At 43.3% G+C, this 21,468-nt stretch overlaps 2 protein-coding genes across 2 annotated transcripts; both read left to right on the forward strand.

Moving 5' to 3' along the window:
- Positions 1-635: 635 nt before the first annotated feature.
- On the forward strand, positions 636-6,267 carry LOC124880314 (mucin-5AC-like). The gene is made up of 7 exons (XM_047385360.1): positions 636-645; positions 1,209-2,566; positions 2,679-2,695; positions 3,408-3,574; positions 3,696-4,269; positions 5,496-5,762; positions 6,084-6,267. Exons 1-7 carry the CDS (start codon positions 636-638, stop codon positions 6,265-6,267), a joined length of 2,577 nt encoding a protein of 858 aa, XP_047241316.1.
- A 748-nt stretch (positions 6,268-7,015) lies between these two features.
- LOC124880233 (mucin-2-like) lies at positions 7,016-15,836 on the forward strand (the record flags this gene model as incomplete). The annotated part of the gene is made up of 10 exons (XM_047385200.1): positions 7,016-8,713; positions 9,187-9,248; positions 9,329-9,477; positions 9,811-11,849; positions 11,942-12,006; positions 12,228-12,412; positions 13,689-13,999; positions 14,680-14,741; positions 14,822-14,970; positions 15,092-15,836. Coding segments are annotated over 10 exons (4,821 nt in total), but the record flags the coding sequence as incomplete, so codon positions are not given.
- Positions 15,837-21,468: the final 5,632 nt, after the last annotated feature.

Genomic DNA, 21,468 nt, shown 5'->3' on the forward strand with positions numbered 1-21,468 from the left:
GTTTTAAGCCTAGCCTTAAAAGTAGACAGGATGGCCGCCTCACATAGTACTGGGAGGTAGTCCCCAGAAGGATTTGGGAATCATTATCTGCCTCCAATTCTAGATCTAGAGACTCTAGGAACTGTTAGGAATATATAGAACATTCAGATCTCTAATGTATGATGGAGCAAGATCATTAAGGGCTATATTTGAGAAGGAGAACTTTAAATTCTATTCTGGATTTAACAGTAAACCCATAACAGAAGGCTAAAATAGGCAACAGTTAAAATAATAAGTAAAGTAACAGTTGTATTATAATTTTGCATATTTAAAGCAACCATTTCGTCCATAAAGATTTTAAATTTCTTTTTTGTATTGCTTTAGTTTCATCTTTGCTATTGTGTGTCCACAAATCTAATCAACATGGAATCAAGAAGGGAACATGACTTACACTGCATTTAAAAAAACCTAAAAAATGGCATCTCACAAATAATCATAGTTCAGAGGGTTTTGTAATAGTATTTAGGTTATTGCCCATAATGAAAGTTCAGTTATTACAAACCATTATCCGTATGTCATTAACAGTTTATTTCTTACCATTGCAGAATCAAGATCAAAAAAGCATGGGGGTTGGAAAAGTATTATCACTCCTACTAATGCTAACAGGTAAGTTTAAGATTATTGTATATTATGTCAGAGATAGAAAGTTCCTGTCCTCAAAGGCTGGTGTCCTTTATGTTTTAGGTGTGTTTGAGATAAAACAGAGATTATTCAGATATTTTACCAAGTGATTTCAATATTCTGTTGGTGTTGAGTGATTATCTATTCCTTTGAATCAGCAGGAATTCTAAACAGAAGGACAGCTGGTCAAGCCACAACCACATCTTCTGTCACTACAACTACAGCTGCTCTAACAACAGCGGTGCTGACCACAACTACAGCTCCTCCAACCACAACCACATCTTCTGTCACCACAACTACAGCTGCTCTAACAACTACAACAGCTGCTCCCACTACAACTACAGCTGCTCCCACTACAACTACAGCTGCTCCCACTACAACTACAGCTGCTCCAACAACAGCGGTGCTGACCACAACTACAGCTCCTCCAACCACAACCACATCTTCTGTCACCACAACTACAGCTGCTCTAACAACTACAACAGCTGCTCCCACTACAACTACAGCTGCTCCCACTACAACTACAGCTGCTCCCACTACAACTACAGCTGCTCCAACAACAGCGGTGCTGACCACAACTACAGCTCCTCCAACCACAACCACATCTTCTGTCACCACAACTACAGCTGCTCTAACAACTACAACAGCTGCTCCCACTACAACTACAGCTGCTCCCACTACAACTACAGCTGCTCCCACTACAACTACAGCTGCTCCCACTACAACTACAGCTGCTCCCACTACAACTACAGCTGCTCCCACTACAACTACAGCTGCTCCAACAACAGCGGTGCTGACCACAACTACAGCTCCTCCAACCACAACCACATCTTCTGTCACCACAACTGCAGCTGCTCTAACAACTACAACAGCTGCTCCCACTACAACTACAGCTGCTCCCACTACAACTACAGCTGCTCCCACTACAACTACAGCTGCTCCCACTACAACTACAGCTGCTCCCACTACAACTACAGCTGCTCCCACTACAACTACAGCTGCTCCCACTACAACTACAGCTGCTCCAACAACAGCGGTGCTGACCACAACTACAGCTCCTCCAACCACAACCACATCTTCTGTCACCACAACTGCAGCTGCTCTAACAACTACAACAGCTGCTCCCACTACAACTACAGCTGCTCCCACTACAACTACAGCTGCTCCCACTACAACTACAGCTGCTCCCACTACAACTACAGCTGCTCCCACTACAACTACAGCTGCTCCCACTACAACTACAGCTGCTCCAACAACAGCGGTGCTGACCACAACTACAGCTCCTCCAACCACAACTACAGCTGCTCCCACTACAACTACAGCTCCTCCAACCACAACCACATCTACTGCCACCACAACTACAGCTGCTCCAACAACAACTACAGCTGCTCCAACAACTACTACAGCTGCTCCAACCACAACCACAGCTGCTCCAACAACAACAGCTGTGCTGACCACAACTACAGCTCCTCCAACCACAACCACAGCTGCCCCAACAACAACTACAGCTGCTCCAACAACTACTAAAGCTGCTCCAACCACAACCACAGCTGCTCCAACAACAACAGCTGTGCTGACCACAACTGCAGCTCCTCCAACCACAACTACAGCTCCTCCAACCACAACCACATCTACTGCCACCACAACTACAGCTGCTCCAACAACTACTACAGCTGCTCCCACAACAACTACTGCTCCTGCCATCACAACTACAGCAGCTCAAACCACAACCACAGTTGCTCAAACAACAGCTGTGCTGACCACAACAACAACTGATCCAACCACAACCAGCGCTCCTCCAACCACAACCACATCTTCTCCCACCACAACTACAGCTGCTCCAACAACTACTACAGCTGCTCCCACTACAACTACAGCTGCTCCCACTACAACTACAGCTGCTCCCACTACAACTACAGCTGCTCCCACTACAACTACAGCTGCTCCCACTACAACTACAGCTGCTCCAACAACAGCGGTGCTGACCACAACTACAGCTCCTCCAACCACAACCACAGTTGCTCAAACAACAGCTGTGCTGACCACAACAACAACTGATCCAACCACAACCAGCGCTCCTCCAACCACAACCACATCTTCTCCCACCACAACTACAGCTGCTCCAACAACTACTACAGCTGCTCCCACTACAACTACAGCTGCTCCCACAACAACTACTGCTCCTGCCATCACAACTACAGCAGCTCAAACCACAACCACAGTTGCTCCAACAAAGGCTGTGCTGACCACAACTACAGCTCCTCCAACCACAACTACATCTTCTCCCACCACAACTACAGCTGCTCCAACAACTACTACAGCTGCTCCCACCACAACTACAGCTGCTCCAACAACTACTACAGCTGCTCCCACTACAACTACAGCTGCTCAAACCACAACCACAGTTGCTCAAACAACAGCTGTGCTGACCACAACAACAACTGATCCAACCACAACCACAGCTCCTCCAACCACAACTACATCTGCTCCAACCACAACCACAGCTGCTCCAACAACAGCTGTGCTGACCACAACTACAGCTGATCCAACCACAACTACAGCTGCTCCAACAACTACTACAGCTGCTCCCACTACAACTACAGATGCTCCCACTACAACTACTGCTCCTGCCACCACAACTACAGCTGCTCCAACAACTACTACAGCTGCTCAAACCACAACCACAGTTGCTCAAACAACAACAGCTGTGCTGACCACAACAACAACTGATCCAACCACAACCACAGCTCCTCCAACCACAACCACATCTTCTCCCACCACAACTACAGCTGCTCCAACAACTACTACAGCTGCTCCCACTACAACTACTGCTCCTGCCACCACAACTACAGCTGCTCCAACAACTACTACAGCTGCTCAAACCACAACCACAGTTGCTCAAACAACAACAGCTGTGCTGACCACAACTACAGCTGATCCAACCACAGGTACAGCTCCTCCAACCACAACCACATCTTCTCCCACCACAACTACAGCTGCTCCAACAACTACTGCTGCTCCAACCACAACTACAGATCTTCCGACAACAACTACAGCTGTTCCTACCACAACTACAGCTGCTCCCACCACAACTACAGCTGTTCCCACCACAACAACAGCTGCCCCCACCACAACCACAGCTGCTTCAACCACAACTACAGTTCTTGCCACCACAACTACAACTGTTCCCACCACAACTTCAGCTACTCCAACGACAACTTCAGAGGTTCCCACCACAACAACAGCTGCTCCCACCACAACTACAGCTCTACCCACTACAACTACAGCTGCTCCAACAACAGCTGTGCTGACCACAACTACAGCTCCTCCAACCACAACTACAGCTCCTCTAACCACAACTACATCTTCTCCCACCACAACTACAGCTGCTCCAACAACTACTACAGCTGCTCCCACCACAACTACAGCTGCTCCAACAACTACTACAGCTGCTCCCACTACAACTACAGCTGCTCAAACCACAACCACAGTTGCTCAAACAACAGCTGTGCTGACCACAACAACAACTGATCCAACCACAACCACAGCTCCTCCAACCACAACTACATCTGCTCCAACCACAACCACAGCTGCTCCAACAACAGCTGTGCTGACCACAACTACAGCTTATCCAACCACAACTACAGCTGCTCCAACAACTACTACAGCTGCTCCCACTACAACTACAGCTGCTCCCACTACAACTACTGCTCCTGCCACCACAACTACAGCTGCTCCAACAACTACTGCTGCTCCAACCACAACTACAGATCTTCCGACAACAACTACAGCTGTTCCTACCACAACTACAGCTGCTCCCACCACAACTACAGCTGTTCCCACCACAACAACAGCTGCCCCCACCACAACCACAGCTGCTTCAACCACAACTACAGTTCTTCCCACCACAACAACAGCTGCTCCCACCACAACTACAGCTCTACCCACTACAACTACAGCTGCTCCAACAACAGCTGTGCTGACCACAACTACAGCTCCTCCAACCACAACTACAGCTCCTCCAACCACAACTACAACTTCTCCCACCACAACTACAGCTGCTCCAACAACTACTACAGCTGCTCCCACTACAACTACTGCTCCTGCCACCACAACTACAGCTGCTCAAACCACAACCACAGTTGCTCAAACAACAACAGCTGTGCTGACCACAACAACTGATCCAACCACAACCACAGGTCCTCTAACCACAACCACATCTTCTCCCACCACAACTACAGCAGCTCCAACAACTACTACAGCTGCTCCAACCACAACCACAGCTGCTCCAACAACAGCTGTGCTGACCACAACTACAGCTGATCCAACCACAAGTACAGCTCCTCCAACCACAACCACATCTTCTCCCACCACAACTACAGCTGCTCCAACAACTACTGCTGCTCCAACCACAACTACAGATCTTCCGACAACTACAGCTGTTCCCACCACAAGCACAGTTGATCCAACCACAACTACAGCTGCTCCCACCACAACCACAGCTTCTACAACTACAACCACAGTTCCTGCCACAACAACTACAACTCTTCCCACAACAACTACAGCTTTTCCCACCACAACTACAGCTGCTACAACCACAACTTCAGAGGTTCCCACCACAACAGCTGCTCCCACTACAACCACAGCAGCTCCCACCACAACTACAGCTGCCCCCACCACAACCACAACTGCTTCAACCACAACTACAGCAGCTGCCACAACAACTACAGCTGCTCCCACCACAAGTACAGCTGTTCCCACCACAACAACAGCTTCCCCCACCACAACTACAGCTGTTCCCACCACAACAACAGCTTCCCCCACCACAACCACAGCTGCTTCAACCACAACTACAGTTCTTGCCACCACAACTACAGCTGTTCCCACCACAACTTCAGCTACTCCAACGACAACTTCAGAGGTTCCCACCACAACCACAGCTGCTTCAACCACAACTACAGTTCTTGCCACCACAACTACAGCTGTTCCCACCACAACTTCAGCTACTCCAACGACAACTTCAGAGGTTCCCACCACAACAACAGCTGCTCCAACCGCAACTACAGCTCCTCCCACCACAACTACAGCTGCTCCCACCACAAGTACAGCTGTTCCCACCACAACAACAGCTTCCCCCACTACAACCACAGCTGCTTCAACCACAACTACAGTTCTTGCCACCACAACTACAGCGGTTCCCACCACAACTTCAGCTACTCCAACGACAACTTCAGAGGTTCCCACCACAACAACAGCTGCTCCAACCACAACTACAGCTCCTGCCACCACAACTACAGCTGTTCCCACCACAACTACAGCTGTTCCCACCACTACTACAGCTGCTCCTACTACAACTACAGCTCCTGCCACCACAACTACAGTTGCTCCAACAACTACTTCCGCTGATCAAACCACAACCACAGTTGCTCAAACAACAACAGCTGTAATGACCACAACCACAGCTCCTCCAACCAAAACCACATCTTCTGCCACCACAACTACAGCTGCTCTAACAACTACTACAGCTGCTCCCACTACAACTACAGCTCCTCCCACTACAACTACAGCTGCTCCAACAACAGCTGTGCTGACCACAACTACAGCTGATCCAACCACAAGTACAGCTCCTCCAACCACAACCACATCTTCCCCCACCACAACTACAGCTGCTCCCACTACAACTACAGCTGCTCCAACAACAGCTGTGCTGACCACAACTACAGTTGCTCCAACCACAACTACAGCTCCTCCCAGCACAACTACAGCTGCTCCCACCACAACTACAGCTGTTCCCACCACAACAACAGCTGCCCCCACCACAACCACAACTGCTTCAAACACAACTACAGCTCCTCCCACCACAACTACAGCTGTTCCCACCACAACTTCAGCTACTCCAACGACAACTTCAGAGGTTCCCACCACAACAACAGCTGCTACCACCACAACTACAGCAAATGCCACCACAACCACAGCTACTTCAACCACAACTACAGTTCTTGCCACCACAACTTCAGCTGCTCCAACGACCACTTCAGAGGTTCCCACCACAACAACAGCTGCTCCCACCACAACTACAGCTGTTCCCATCACAACAACAGCTACCCCAACCACAATCACAGCAGCTCCCACCACAACTACAGCTGCTCCTACCACAACTACAGCTCCTGCCACCACACCTACAGCTGTTCCCACCACAAATACAGTTGCTCCAACAACTACTTCAGCTGCTCAAACCACAACCACAGCTGTTCCAACAACTACTGCTGCTCCAACCACAACTACAGATCTTCCGACAACAACTACAGCTGTTCCCACCACAAGCACAGTTGCTCCAACCACAACTACAGCTCCTCCCACCACAACTACAGCTGTTCCCACCACAACAACAGCTTCCCCCACCACAACCACAGCTGCTTCAACCACAACTACAGTTCTTGCCACCACAACTACAGCTGTTCCCACCACAACTTCAGCTACTCCAACGACAACTTCAGAGGTTCCCACCACAACAACAGCTGCTCCAACCACAACTACAGCTCCTCCCACCACAACTACAGCTGCTCCCACCACAAGTACAGCTGTTCCCACCACAACAACAGCTTCCCCCACCACAACCACAGCTGCTTCAACCACTACAGTTCTTGCCACCACAACTACAGCGGTTCCCACCACAACTTCAGCTACTCCAACGACAACGTCAGAGGTTCCCACCACAACAACAGCTGTTCCAACCACAACTACAGCTCCTGCCACCACAACTACAGCTGTTCCCACCACAACTACAGTTGCTCCAACAACTACTTCAGCTGATCAAACCACAACCACAGTTGCTCAAACAACAACAGCTGTAATGACCACAACTACAGCTCCTCCAACCAAAACCACATCTTCTGCCACCACAACTACAGCTGCTCTAACAACTACTACAGCTGCTCCCACTACAACTACAGCTGCTCCAACAACAGCTGTGCTGACCACAACTACAGCTGATCCAACCACAAGTACAGCTCCTCCAACCACAACCACATCTTCCCCCACCACAACTACAGCTGCTCCAACAACAGCTGTGCTGACCACAACTACAGTTGCTCCAACCACAACTACAGCTCCTCCCAGCACAACTACAGCTGCTCCCACCACAACTACAGCTGTTCCCACCACAACAACAGCTGCCCCCACCACAACCACAACTGCTTCCAACACAACTACAGCTGTTCCCACCACAACTGCAGCTGTTCCCACCACAACTTCAGCTACTCCAACGACAACTTCAGAGGTTCCCACCACAACAACAGCTGCTCCCACCACAACTACAGCAAATGCCACCACAACCACAGCTGTTTCAACTACAACAGCTGCCCCCACCACAACCACAGCTACTTCAACCACAACTACAGTTCTTGCCACCACAACTACAGCTGTTACCACCACAACTTCAGCTGCTCCAACGACCACTTCAGAGGTTCCCACCACAACAACAGCTGCTCCAACCACAACTACAGCTCCTCCCAGCACAACTACAGCCCCTCCAACTACAACAGCTCTTGCCACCACAACTAGAGCTGTTCCCACCACAACTTCAGAGATTCCCACCACATCCACTGCTACTCCAACCACAACTACAGCTGTTCCCACCACAACTACAGCTGCTCCAACCACAACTTCAGAGGTTCCCACCACAACAACAGCTACTTCCACTACACCCACAGCAGCTCCCACCACAACTACAGCTCCTCCCACCACAACAACAGCTGCTCCAGTGACAAGTACAGCTTTGCCAACCACAACTACAGCTGTTCCCACCACAACTACAGTTGTTCCTACCACAACTACAGCTGCTCCAACAGCATTTTCCACCTTAACCAGATTTCCTCTCACCACAGATTCTCCAACTATAATCCCAACAGCTCTGACACTTTCAGGAACAACCGAAGAGGCAACGAAAACAATACAACTGAATTTTAGGTCTCCTAATGAAACTTTTACTATTGATTTGGGAAATTCATCTTCAGAAGCATTCCAAAGTCGTTCTAGTCTTTTAAAGAATCGTGTAAGTTTTTTCCCCAATATCTTCTACAAACTAAAGCATTTGCAATGTCAGATACAAGAACAGGAGACTAGTTTTTTACTATTTTGTATAGCTTTAGCCTTCTTGGTTTGTACACATATCTCAGTCTTTATCATAAACAAAGACATAAGGGAAGATCATATAAATGAAAACATTGATTCCCACTCTTACATTAAGCGTATTAATTGGCTGACCAATGAAAACTATAATATACATATAAACTTTATAATTTTACTCAAGTGTTGTCTTAAATTGTATCAGAGATTTGAAATTACATGATTCTAGCATCAATGTTAGGGCTACACACTCACACCAAACAAAGGACTATAAGAGATGTTTCTTTGAGAAACAATGTATGATGTGTTTTATCGTGCTGCAATAATGTTAAATGATTTAAAATTCTGCAAAATAATATTTTAATATTGAAAGGAAACTTGCTTTATTGTGAATTGCAGCTTGAACCACTGTATCAAAGATCAGTTCCTTCATTCCGCAATTTGACCGTCATTTCCTTCAGGTAACTTTTATACAATATGCTAAAATCTCAAAGTCTTTGGTGATATATTTCTATAAATTATTATTTTACTTGTTTTGTAGGCCAGGATCAATCATTAACACGATGGACCTTGAATTTGCATCAGCTTCTGCTCCTAATGACACAGCTATTGTAGAAGTTCTAGTCAATGGGGCTTCAAACATTACAGAATTCTCCATTGAAACCAGTTCAGTTGCTGTAGGTGACACAGGTAAGCAAAATGAAGTGCAGTTCAAAGATAATCATACTTTTTAAACATTTTAGGCAAACAAAATTATAAAAATATTGCTGAACTACAAAACAGGTGCATGGAATTTTTATGCATTTAAGGATTGTGTCCTTCCATAATTTGCTGAGATGACCAATGTAATTTCTTCCTCTTTTTTTTATTTTTTACAAAACATTATTGAAAATGTACTTTCACTTTGACTGACACTTCCTTAATATTTACCTTTATCCATCAGCAGAATATGTTTTTAAGTTTTGTTTTTTTTCACTTTTACTGCAAGGTTCTGTTTGACATACAACACCTCCTCTCCAACAGGTGTTTCAACAACAAATGTTCCCACAACTACAACAGTGGCATCAACCACAGCAACAGCTGTTCCAAACATAATAACCTCTCCAACCGACACAACAGCCACTCCAACAACAGCAACAGCTGATCCAACCAACACAACAGTCACTCCAACCACAACAGCTGCTCCAACCATAACAATTGCTCCAACCAACACAACATCTTCTCTAGACACAACAGCTGTTCCAACCATAATCACAATTGCTCCAACCAACACAACAGCCTCTCCAACTAACACCACAACCACTCCAACCACAGCAACAGCTGGTCCAACCAACACAACAGCCTCTCCAACCACAGCAACAGCTATTCCAACCAACACAACAGCCTCTCCAACCATAATAACAATTGCTCCAACCAACACAACATCCTCTCTAGCCACAACAGCTGCTCCAACCATAATAACAATTGCTCCAACCAACACAACAGCCTCTCCAACCACAGCAACAGCTGTTCCAAACATAATAACCTCTCCAACCGACACAACAGCCACTCCAACCACAGCAACAGCTGATCCAACCAACACAACAGCCTCTCTAACCAACACAACAGTCACTCCAACCACAACAACAGCTGCTCCAACCATAATAACAATTGCTCCAACCAACACAACATCCTCTCTAGCCACAACAGCTGATCCAACCAACACAACAGCCTCTCCAACCAACACAACAGCCTTTCCAACCAACACCGCAACCACTCCAACCACAGCAACAGCTGGTCCAACCAACACAACAGCCTCTCCAACCACAGCAACAGCTGTTCCAAACATAACCTCTCCAACCGACACAACAGCCACTCCAACCACAGCAACAGCTGATCCAACCAACACAACAGCCTCTCCAACCAACACAACAGCCTTTCCAACCAACACCGCAACCACTCCAACCACAGCAACAGCTGGTCCAACCAACACAACAGCCTCTCCAACCACAGCAACAGCTGTTCCAAACATAACCTCTCCAACCAACACAACAGTCACTCCAACCACACCAACAGCTGCTCCAACCATAATAACAATTGCTCCAACCAACACAACATCCTCTCTAGCCACAACAGTTGCTCCAACCATAATAACAATTGCTCCAACCAACACAGCAGCCTCTCCAACCAACACCACAACCACTCCAACCACAGCAACAGCTATTCCAACCAACACAACATTGTCTCCAACCACAACAGCTGCTTCAGTCATAATAACAAGTGCTCCAAACAACACAACAGCCATTCCAACCACAACAACAGCTGCTCCAGTCATAATACCGACGGCTCCAACCAACGCAACAGCCACTGCAACCACATCAACAGCTGCTCCAACCAACATTACGGCCTCTCCAACCACTACAACAGCTGCTTCAACCATAATAAGACCAGCTCCAACCAACACAACATCCCCTCCAACCACAACAGCCCCTCCAACCAACACAACAGGTGCTCCAACCATAATAACAGCTGGTCCCACCAACACAACATTCTCTCCAACCACAGCAACAGCCGCTCCAACCAACACAACAGCTGCTCCAACCATAATAACAGCTGGTCCCACCAACACAACATTCTCTCCAACCACAGCAACAGCTGTTCCAATCATAACAACTGCTCCAAACACAAAAACAGCCTCTCCAACTACAATAACTGTTCCATTCACAAAGGCAACTGCTTCAACCAATACAAGTGCTCCAACCAATACAAAAACTGATCCAACCACAATACCTGTTTTAAACACAGCAACAGCTGCTAAAAACACAACTACAGCACTTGCTCCAACCGCAACCACTACATCAAGGACAACTGCTTCAACAACTCCTACAACTTCATCTACCACAGCTTCTACTACCAATACAAAGGCAACACCAACTCATCTTGTGACTACTACAACAACTACAACTAAAGCTCCTCCTCCAGTGTTCGTTGTTGCAGCAACCATGATCGAACCATTTGTTGAAGAGCTTAATAACAGAGACAGTCAACAGTTCAAGGCCCTGGAAATAAAAGTGATAGCAGTGGTAAGTACAGCTTTCGAAGTCTTTCAGCAGCAAAATGTTTTAATGTAATGATTATTTTACCGTACGTTTTATCATGTCTTTCAATTTTCCAGTATGACATCATCTACAGAGAAGCCTTTGGAATCTTCTTCATTCGAAGTTTCATCATTGCATTTAGGTATGTTAGCTTCTCACTTTATTATTTAAGTTAATCTACATTGTGGTGTAGTGGGGTACAGGGGCTTCAGGTTTGATTCCTGGTTACATCACAAGGTGTTACTTATTTCTGATTTCCCCATTGTGGGACAACCAAAGCATATTTCTATTCGTATCCTATTTATATTAATAGTGGTTACTAACAACAAGATTGATTTCCGTTTGTGTTTTGATTTCTTTCAGACCAGCCATAGCCAGGTCACGAATGAATGCTACCGAAGCAGAGGTGGGGGTAGAGTTCAATCAAAGCACACCAGCTGAGAAAATCCCCAAGGCTGAAACTGTTCTAGAAGCATTAGTACAGGCTGTGTCTAACCCCAACAGCACCTTGAATATCAGCTTCGAGGCGGGGTCTATTCAAATAATACGTAAGTAAAAAGTGTTTGAAACACACAAAATATTAGTACTGTACTGTATTTCAAGTCACTCAGGTATTCTTACTCAGTCATTGTGTTTTTAATTATCCTAATTCTCTCTGGTGTAGCATGACACTCAACATCTACTCTTTTTAAATTAGCAGAGGTGTAGTTTAAATAGATAGTTTCAAACTATGAAATGTTTGGTTTTAAATCACAAAAACCTGTTAAAAGTAAAATTTTAATGGAGATCTGATACTGCTGTCACTGACTTTTGCTCTAACCCAAAACATTTATTTTCTGATATCTTCATCATTTATGCATATTTTTGGATCAATAGTAGTTTTGGAGCTTTGAAACAACAGACTTTGTTTAATTTTTATATACAAATACTACAACATCATCAACATTTGGGATTATTAAATGTAAAAATTCAAATATAGTTTTTATTTAATATTTAAATGATTAAAATCATTAAAAATCATTTAATAAGAAAAGATATGCAAGCTGTTTTTTCAATCTAATTTCATGACTCCAGAAATTGCTGTTACACAATAACTAGCTGTCAAGTAAAGTGCTACACCTAAAGCGCAAGCTTTTAGTTAGCTGAAAAATGGTAAACATGATAATGAAAGCAGAGCAAATAATTTACCAAGAATTGTAGCCTTCTGTGTTTGAAGGTTAAACTTCTCAGAATTAGGATTTTACAAGAGATAGAGAAAGGGTGAGGACCTCTTTCATCTAGGAGGAGATTGGAGTATAGCCACTGCTCCTCCATGTCAAAAGGAGAAACCTGAGGTGTTTGGGGTATATGGATGCTGCAAATCTGTTTGGAGGGTTTACAGGTGTGTCCCACTGGGAGCAGAATTTCAGGCAGAATTCGACCATGCCGAGGGACTATATCCCAGTCTCATAACCCAGTCTCAGATACAAAGAAGCCAGTTGACAACATCTCTTTAAATGAGATGTTTATTAGTTTATTATCACTTGTTTATTATAAAACAATTAATGAAATAATGTATCTTTTTATTTATTAGTACTGTGGTCACTAAAAGAAAGACCAAAGTATGCACAGACTCATTGGAGAAGAATATACAAACTTAATAGTTCATTGTCACTGTGATACTTATTAAGATGAGTACTTTCTTTTGAATGAAAAAAAAATAATTCATGTATTTTAATGCAAAGGAAAATGAATCAAATTCAGTTTTGTTTTTTGTGAAATGGTTACATTTACTTTACTTTTTTAATGCAAAATATGTTTTAATGCTTGTTTTTTTTTTGGCAGGTACACCTGCAACAACTGTGGCCCCAGCTTTAAATACAACACTTTCCCAAAATGTAACGGCAGCAACAATAAACCCTGGATCATCAGCTGGTAGCACTGCATCAACTACAACAGCTACTACAATTACATCAACAAACACTTCTACAACCACAACCACAACAACAACAACAACAACAACAACAATCACAACTGTGGAGCAAACAGTAACGAGGTGGCTGAGATTTAGGTCTGCTGGAGAGACCTTTACAACTGATTTGCTCACCCCATCTTCATCAGCATTCACGAACAGGGCTGCGCTTTTAAAGTCCACTGTAAGTCCTTTTCTTTGAGACGTATAACAACCAAATGATTGCAATATTGTTTTCCCAGATGAGATATCATTATTTATATAAAGTAATACTTCAAATGCACACCTCTTTGTTTTTAAATAAAATTAAATAATCTTCAAGAAAAAAGTAAAACGTAGGCATCAAGTGGAGTATAAATTCATCGTTTATTAGTCATTTCAGAGTTTGGCGGTCAGGTCCAAGAAGTTGTCGCTTCAGTAGAAAAGATTAAAAACAGCTTGACAAATCCAAAATCCAAAAAGACACACAGTGTCCAAGGTGAACTTTAGCCTCTTGAGTCCCAAGGGGTTTTCTATAAGTATGTGCTCGACATAACACACCCAAATCCAATTGAGTTTTTCTCAGAAATCACAAACTTTATTTAATCAATCAGTATGTTAATAATTGTGTTTTTCAATGGTGAGTGATAGTTCTGGTCTTTCTTTGCTACTGGTTGAGTAAATCCTGGGTGGATTATGACAATATGTATATTATTGGAATCTGTGAGACCTTTGCTTTCAGCAAACACGTTGGTTTTGTGTAGAAGCTGTGTGGTGAACAGCATAGACAGAGTTTTGCAGGGATGCCATTTTGTGGAGTTTGTACTTTCCGATTCAACGTCTTATAGTTTGAACTGTAACGTACTTTTCTTTTTCTTTCTTCAGCTTGTACCCTTCTACAAACGAGCATTTTCTTCATTCCGTGATTTAACTGTGATTTCATTCAGGTAATTTGTCTATGGTATTCTACCTCTAAGACTGTTTTGTCAAATGTTCTTATAATTCATATACTATATTTGTATTATAGCAATGGGTCAATCATCAACAACATGGACCTTCGATTTGCATCAGCATCTGTTCCTACTGGCTCCAAAATTGCAGAGGTTTTGGTCAATGCAGCTTCACAAATCACCGCCTTCAACATTGATACCACTAATATTTTCGTGGATGGAACACGTAAGCTAAAATAAATTCAGATATTAAACAGTTATATATTACTTTATACTCATAGAAAATCATCAAACATATTTAAAAAGTGTTTTATTATTGAACAGTTTTTCTTTCTCAACATTTACAGAAGTGTCTAGCGGAGTAAACCACAAGATCAGTCTCATCACGGCATTCTGCATGGTCCTGTTGTCGTGGTTGTTGTCCAGCCAGCACTATCATCTCTGTTGATCTCTAGTGGATAATTTGCTAAAAAAGTTTTCCGAACTGGAAATTGAAAAGATCTCATGAAAGGGCATTTTTAAAAATAAATAATTGTATGAACAACATTTTCCAAGTATGTTTTAGCAAGTTATCAGTGTAAAGTCTTGTTGGTACTACATTGTTAGGATGTTATTTATTTGACCGTGAAACACTAAGTCCAGTCAATGAAGAAAACAAACATGTTTTGTAGTTCACGGTTCCCTGGAAAAAGTTCCACCTCTATTGTAGGAACTTGTGTGAAGGATTTAAATCTCTTATCTCAAAGTCATGGCACTTTACACTTATACAAAATTTATTTATTGTTTTCATTATAATTTACAATTATTTAAAATAATGATGAAAAATGACCTTAATGGGTACTGTTCCTGCAAACCCTTAAGAGATCCCTTTAAATGTATTTTGTGGGATAAATGAAATGAAGGATATTGGGCTTATCTACTTGTTCTTATTTATGAAAAGAAATGTATGACAATTGATATTTCTGTATTCAGTATTCTCTTAAAAGTTTCTCAAGCTTATTTCTGTGTAATATTTAGCTTTAGGGTGTAAGATGAGCAAATGTGTATGAAACTCAATGTAGGTGTTTTCAATAAAGAACCTGATATATAAAACCATTGTTTCTATTCAATGCAACGAATGTATCAGGTTAATTCGTCATGTGTTTTGATTGAGAGAAAAAGCACACCTTATTTTGCAAAGAAAAATGCACCTTATGTAGTTGGAAAACTAAACCTTAGAGATTCTTGTGTAAAATGTGTAAAATATATTCTAAAATCAAATATTTATTTCATAACCCAATCAAAACTAGAATTATATTGTACCAACATATTGTTTAGATCATATGAGTTTGTTAGAAATCACCAGAGCTGTTGGTGTCCTCTGAATATATTGGATGTCCTTGTTTAAAAAGGGTTAAAATTAAATAATTTTTTAACACAGCAGCATTTTTTTAACTCCAAATAATAATTAATTGATTGATTTTTATGGAATCACATTTGCCATTTTTCTGGCGCTTAACATTGCCAACTTGTTTGGGTGTGGAGTAGGACCCAGACACAGATGGACGCATGGAAGAACTTGATTATTAATTAAATAAGACTGAGAACTTGCAGGGAGGCACAAGGAAGACAGGACAAGGATAGCAATGACAGGAAATGCTCAAAAACACTACATCAAGGGGAACGGACAAATAACCAATCTAAGGGGAATAAACTATTATACACAAGGCATGGAACACAAGGATAAACTAAGAGACTAAGCTCAAACGGAATACTAATAAGATAAGAACTAACTGACACAAAAGAACAGAGAAATGATATAGATTATTGGAAGAATAAGGAACATGATGACCAACAGGGGATACAGAGAACCGTAACACTCAAGGATCATAACAAAGTCCCTTTAAAATAAATTCTGCTTCATAAACTTTTCTTAGTAATGCATGACTTCTTGCTCGCCTGACATATAAATGTGATACAACACAAAAGGCTTTTTCTCTTAGCCACTCTTTAAAATCTAAAAGACAAGGTAACACGTCATTAATGTACTCCAACTGAGTATTGCTTTTCAATAGTCAGGAAACAGACCCAAGAAAATATCTACGTGCCTAAACATGTCTATTATTATAGTCAGAGGAATAATTTAAATAGTTCTTCTCGCAGTCTGAGATGTTTTTTTGTTAAAGGCAATTGCAGACAGAAGCAGCATGCCAAGTTGAATTTTTTAATAAAATAAATACAAAAACGTACAAGGCAAGCACGGTAACAACAGGTATGGACAGGCAAGGCATGGACAGAAACACTATAATCTGGGGAGGAACAATGAGAAACCAGGAACTTAAATACACTGAGGCAGGGTGATGGAACAGGTGCAGCCTGTGGAGTCAGTGAGGTGGTGAATGGAATCAACATGATTGCATTGTGGCTGTGGCAGTGAGTAGTTAACAAGCATAAATGGAGCTGAACAGAATACATTGGAACTATCTAACCAAAAGGAAAAATATTAACAGATGTAACAGAAAATAAATTAAAATACACCATTAAAATAATAAAGAAGAAAATAAATAAATAGAAATAAACCGAAGAATATACTAAGAAAGCACCACCTAGAGAACATAAACAAGAATGAGCACAGGGAAATTAAATGAATAAATTGACCTAAAAAAAATAATTAACAAAGAAATGTAAACAAATTGAAAATAAAAACAAAACCCAAACACCTTGAGATCGTGACAGAACTCCTCCCTTAAGGGCAGATACTAGATGCTGCAAAAAGTCTATCAAACAAAAACCACCCAAACTGGGTGGGTTGATGGGGCCTATAAAGGAGGGCCTAAAAAAATCCCAGAGTTCCAAGATTGTCCAGAGTAGGCATGAAGATCTGTAGGCCGGTGACGGCAGCGCATGAACCTTGGAGGCTGACTATAACTGCTCAGGAAGTCAGAAAGTCAACCATGGGGCATCAAGAACCAGCGAAGAAGTCTGTCTGGAGACTGACTGGGAGGACTGGATGATCCATGGTGAACTACAGTGGAGCCCTGGAGACAGGAAACCATGATGGAGAGGCGTGGAAGCCCGGAGAACTCTCAAAGAGCTCTGGAGAGTCATGTGAAAGCCTAAAGAACCCTCGAATTAGCTCTGGAAAGCACCATGGAAGACTGGAAAAGCCTTGACGGGACCCTAGAGAATGGCAGTAGAACTGCTGGAACCCTCGACATAGTTCTGAGTCAGGAACATGAGGCATGTCCACATGGACATCCTAGTTGGAAAACTCTTGAACAGAGAAACATGGTGAGTCATTCTCAACCCCCTTGAAGAACTCCGCAACAGCAATGTGAAGAGGGTCGTCCTCCAGCTGGGGGTCTTTGTGGATGGGGTTTGCATGTTCACCCTGTGCATGCATGGGTTCTCTCCGGGTACTCCAGCTTCCTCCCACAGTCCAAAACTATGACTGTTAGGTTAATTGGTCTCTCCCAATTGTCCTTAGGTATGAATAGGTGTGTGCATGGTTGTGTGTCTCTGTGTTGCCCTGCAATAGACAGGCGACTTGTCCAGGGTGTACCCCGCCTCTCACCTGTAGACCGCTGGACATAGTCACTAGCTTACCTGTGGCCCGGTATGGAAGAAGCAGGTATAGAAAATGGATGGATGAATAGATGGAAATGCTGAAAACAAACCCAGAAAAACAAATACCTGCAAATCTTGCCAGGCTGCTAGTAGTTCCACGAACACAGCTTAAGACAAGATGAGACAGATTTTTTAGAGCACTGGAGCACAGATTTCGGGCTGCTTTTGCTCTATCCTTACACTGTCTTTATTCTGTTATATTACTTTTTAAAAGCAACAAAGAATTCATTTAGATAGGCTAGACTGCATGCTGTCTGCATTTGTCTGTATTTAATGTTTTTGTGTGATGCTGTTTTATCTTTACTTTTAAGGCCTTTGGTTTTATCTTTAGTGCCTTTGTATTTTCTGTATAGTTGTTTAATATTTTTATTACAAAGCACATTGTATTTCTATTTTTCCCTTTATAAATAAAGTTTACTAGCTTACTAACTTAAAACAACTGAACAACCAACGGGGCTGCACGGTGGTGCAGTTGGTAGCACTGTTGCCTTGCAGCAAGAAGGTCCTGGGTTCAATTCCTGTCTGGGGGTCTTTCTGCATGGAGTTTGCATGTTCTCCCCATGCATGCATGGGTTCTCACCAGGTACTCCAGCTTTCTCCCACAGTCCAAAGACATGCTTGTTAGGTTAATTGGTCTCTCTAAATTGCCCTTAGGTGAATGAGTGTGTGTGTGGTTGTTTGTGTGTTGCCCTGCGATGGACTGGCAACTTGTCCAGGGTGTGCCCCACCTCTCGCCCATAGACTGCTGGAGATAGGCACCAGCTTCCCCATGACCCACTATGGAATAAGTGGTAGAAAATGACTGACTGACATTGTTAGAGACTCGCCACATTTTCATTGGTACATTCTGCTGCTGCAATATAGGCTTTTTGCACATGTTTACCAAGGGTGTCAAAAACAATGAATGCAGAAGTAACATTTTGGTTTCAATTGGTGCCTGTCTTAAACAAGAACAGCAGTTTCATGAGACAGATCGCAGCCAAAATACATGATTATGTAAAATTAAACTCAATAACCACTGATTTTCTAAAATGTCTCTACTTTTCTTTGGGGCCCTTGATATTTTTTTTTTTATCCTGTCACTTTCATGTCAACTTGGTCAGCAACCACAATGTCTAGTCGTCATAGCCGGATCATCATTTTTGCATTAAAGGCAATGGAGTTCAATGGTTCTGATCTTATCTAATAGAGGTTTTCCAGTACAACTTATTGGGGCTGTTTTATTCTTTGTCTCCCACTCTTGTGGGGGCTTTGCTTTTTACAATCTGGGGACCTCAGCTGCAAGACGTGTAGGGCTCTAGAAGTTCAGATATTTAGGCTGGGGCTTGACCACATAGGGCTCTCAAAGTAAAGACAAAAATTTTAAAATGAATTCTAAAATGTACCGGTTGGGGGTGGCCCAGTGGGGAGATTCATGTTGGGTTCATTGAGGGTGGAGGGCTAATGGGTTTGGGATCGGAACCCATTGGGGGTTGGGACTATTTTATTTTGTGGCGGCTCTGGTTGGCAGGCTTGTTTGGACCATGTAGACCCCTCTTTTGGCTTTACAAAGTTTTATCCATATTTGTGCTCTATTTCCCTCAGCCCGGTGAGGGATCCCCCTTTTGCAGCTATGCAGAGAATTTTCATTTTTTTTTATGTCTTTTCCCTTTTAAGGGTATCCCTAAGGAGGGTTAAAAGGGACAAAATTTTATAAATAAATACATAATGAAATAAATAAATATAAATGTCCTAGGAAATAAATACATGTACCATTAAATAAATAAATGCACTATTAAATGTCACATATAATGTATCATGTATTTATTTAATACATCATTAAATAATTAAATTTACCATTAAATTATGAAATAATTAAATGTCCGGTTAAATAATTAAATATTCGTACTCGTACAGACGTCCCTCTCCCCAGACACCTCCTCCAGCTCCTCCGGGTGGAGCCCAAGGCGTTCCCAGGCCAGCCGAGAGACATAGTCCCTCCAGCGTGTCCTGGGCCGTCCCCTGGGCCTCCTCCCTGTGGGACGTGCCTGGAACACCTCCCGAGGAAGGCATCCAGGAGGCATCTGGTATAGATGCCCGAGCCACCTCAACTGGCTCCTCTCGATGTGGAGGAGTAGCGGCTCTACTCCGAGCCCCTCCCTGATGGCAGAGCTCCTCACCCTATCTCTAAGGGAGTGCCTGATCTCGTTCTTTCGGTCATGACCCAAAGTTCATGGCCATAGGTGAGGTAGGAACGTAGACCGACCGGTAAATCGAGAGCTTTGCTTTTCGGCTCAGCTCTCTCTTCACCACAACGGACCGGCACAGCGCCCCCATTACTGCGGCAGCCGCACCGATCCGTCTGTCGATCTCCCGCTCCATTCTTCCTTCACTCGTGAACAAGACCCCGAGATACTTGAACTCCTCCACTTGAGGCAGGAACTCCCCTCCAACCTGAAGAGGACAAGCCACCCTTTTCCGGTCGAGAACCATGGCCTCGGACTTGGAGGATCTGATCTTCATCCCAGCCGCTTCACACTCGGCTGCGAACCGAATTAAATATACCTTTTAAATTATGACATTAAATAATTAAATGTATTTTTTTTTATAAATTGATTTAAAAATACATATCTATTTAACTCTGTACTTATTTATTTCATGGCTCCCTGCAGCACTATCATCATGAAATTATTTAAACTGTCAACTTGACCCATCAAACTCAGTACACGGGCTTTGAGCGGCTCCTCAACATACCCTCACGTCTGATTGGCTGCTTCACACAACAAGTCAAGGCAAGTTCTTCTAAGTTTGTTATGGAGCGGAGGTTGTCTTTTCTGTAAAGTGCAGAGATAAATCCAATAACTTCAAGAAATTATTTCTGTTTATTCACCAGAAACTCTTGGTGAGCTCTCCAGCTTCTATATCCTTAGCTTGGTTTAAAATATCTCTAACTAGTTCAACCAGAGCTCATTGAGGTCCTGCAGGGAAGTAGCTGCCACGGGATCACAGGATAAGATTTCGCCTTGCCCACTGAGTTTGATGGATCAGAATCAGAATCAGAATCCGAATCAGCTTTATTGCCAAGTTCGTGCATACAAACAAGGAATTTGACTCCGGTACACTTTGCTCTTTTGTTCTG

This window comes from Girardinichthys multiradiatus, chromosome 14 (genome assembly GCF_021462225.1).
Source record: "Girardinichthys multiradiatus isolate DD_20200921_A chromosome 14, DD_fGirMul_XY1, whole genome shotgun sequence".
NCBI classification, from domain to species: Eukaryota; Metazoa; Chordata; class Actinopteri; order Cyprinodontiformes; family Goodeidae; genus Girardinichthys; species Girardinichthys multiradiatus.